Source organism: Antrostomus carolinensis, unplaced genomic scaffold (assembly GCF_000700745.2).
Source record: "Antrostomus carolinensis isolate BGI_N321 unplaced genomic scaffold, ASM70074v2 scaffold45562, whole genome shotgun sequence".
Classification (NCBI taxonomy): domain Eukaryota; kingdom Metazoa; phylum Chordata; class Aves; order Caprimulgiformes; family Caprimulgidae; genus Antrostomus; species Antrostomus carolinensis.
Genome location: NW_010301053.1, coordinates 3,848 through 4,750, shown reverse-complemented (window position 1 = coordinate 4,750; position 903 = coordinate 3,848). Strand labels below are relative to the sequence as shown.

Below are 903 nucleotides of genomic sequence, written 5' to 3'. Positions count from 1 at the left end.
CAGCTGCGTGTGGCTGCCAGCCCAGTGCTGTCCCAGTGAAACCAGCACAGAGAGGTGAATCTTCTCTGCCAGGTGAGAGAACGGCACCGAGCGAGAGAAACTTACTGTAGCAAAGCTTTGGTTTTTCGCGTGGGGTCATCGGGGCGGAAGTTCTTGTACTCCTCCACCTCCTTCTCCAGGGACAGCAGCTGGCTCTGAAGTTTGCTGCGTAGCGAAGGCAACGTCTCCCGAATGTGGTTGGTCAGTTGCTGCAAAGAAAAAAGGATGGAGATAACTTGAGAGACCCTCCTTTGCACCAGGAACATCCCTTTTCTACCAGAAATAAACCACCAGCACCATAAAACACCTGGAATAGAGAACTGAGCCCACCTGGTTCAGGACTTTCTGCAAATGTGGGGTGCCCATGCGGTCAGCCATGTGCCGGTACGCTGGGTGAGAAAGGAAGAACTTCCTCTCGGCTGCCAGAGCTGCCCTGATGTCCTTCTTACCATCAATGTCCTTCTGGCTGCGGTTAACGACGCCGATGTAGCCTGCAAGAGGACACGGTGGCTCTTGTTATGGACAGACCCAGTGGAAAGGTGTCGGAGCAGGGCCACGTGGCTCTGTATCACCACCCACAGCTGCTTCTCCCGGAGCAAAGGGGGGTAGGAAGGGTCTGGAGACCCCCCAGCAGACACTGGTGCTGCCCCTGGACTCGCCCCGAAACGCCGCGGTCTCCCCACGGGAGAAGGAGGTCACGGGGGGGAGGACGTGGGGTGACACGACACCTTGGTGGGTCGTTCTACCTCTGCGTAAAGGAAGCAGCTTGTTCTCCAGCACGTCCCTGGCATCTGTGCCTTCATCCATCAGATCCAGCTTGGTGATGACTCCGATCGTCCGCAAGCCTGAGGCAGCCACGGAAAG

General features: G+C 57.1%; 1 protein-coding gene across 1 annotated transcript in view; it reads right to left on the bottom strand.

Moving 5' to 3' along the window:
* Positions 1–903, bottom strand: part of LOC104521356 (dynamin-2) — a gene marked incomplete at both ends in the record, with an annotated part of 4,718 nt that overhangs the window by 1,140 nt on the left and 2,675 nt on the right. Inside the window, 3 exons of the mRNA XM_010163326.1 lie at positions 106–248; positions 370–530; positions 786–884. Coding sequence (XP_010161628.1) covers positions 106–248; positions 370–530; positions 786–884 — 403 coding nt within the window. The remainder of the gene's footprint in view (positions 1–105; positions 249–369; positions 531–785; positions 885–903) is intronic.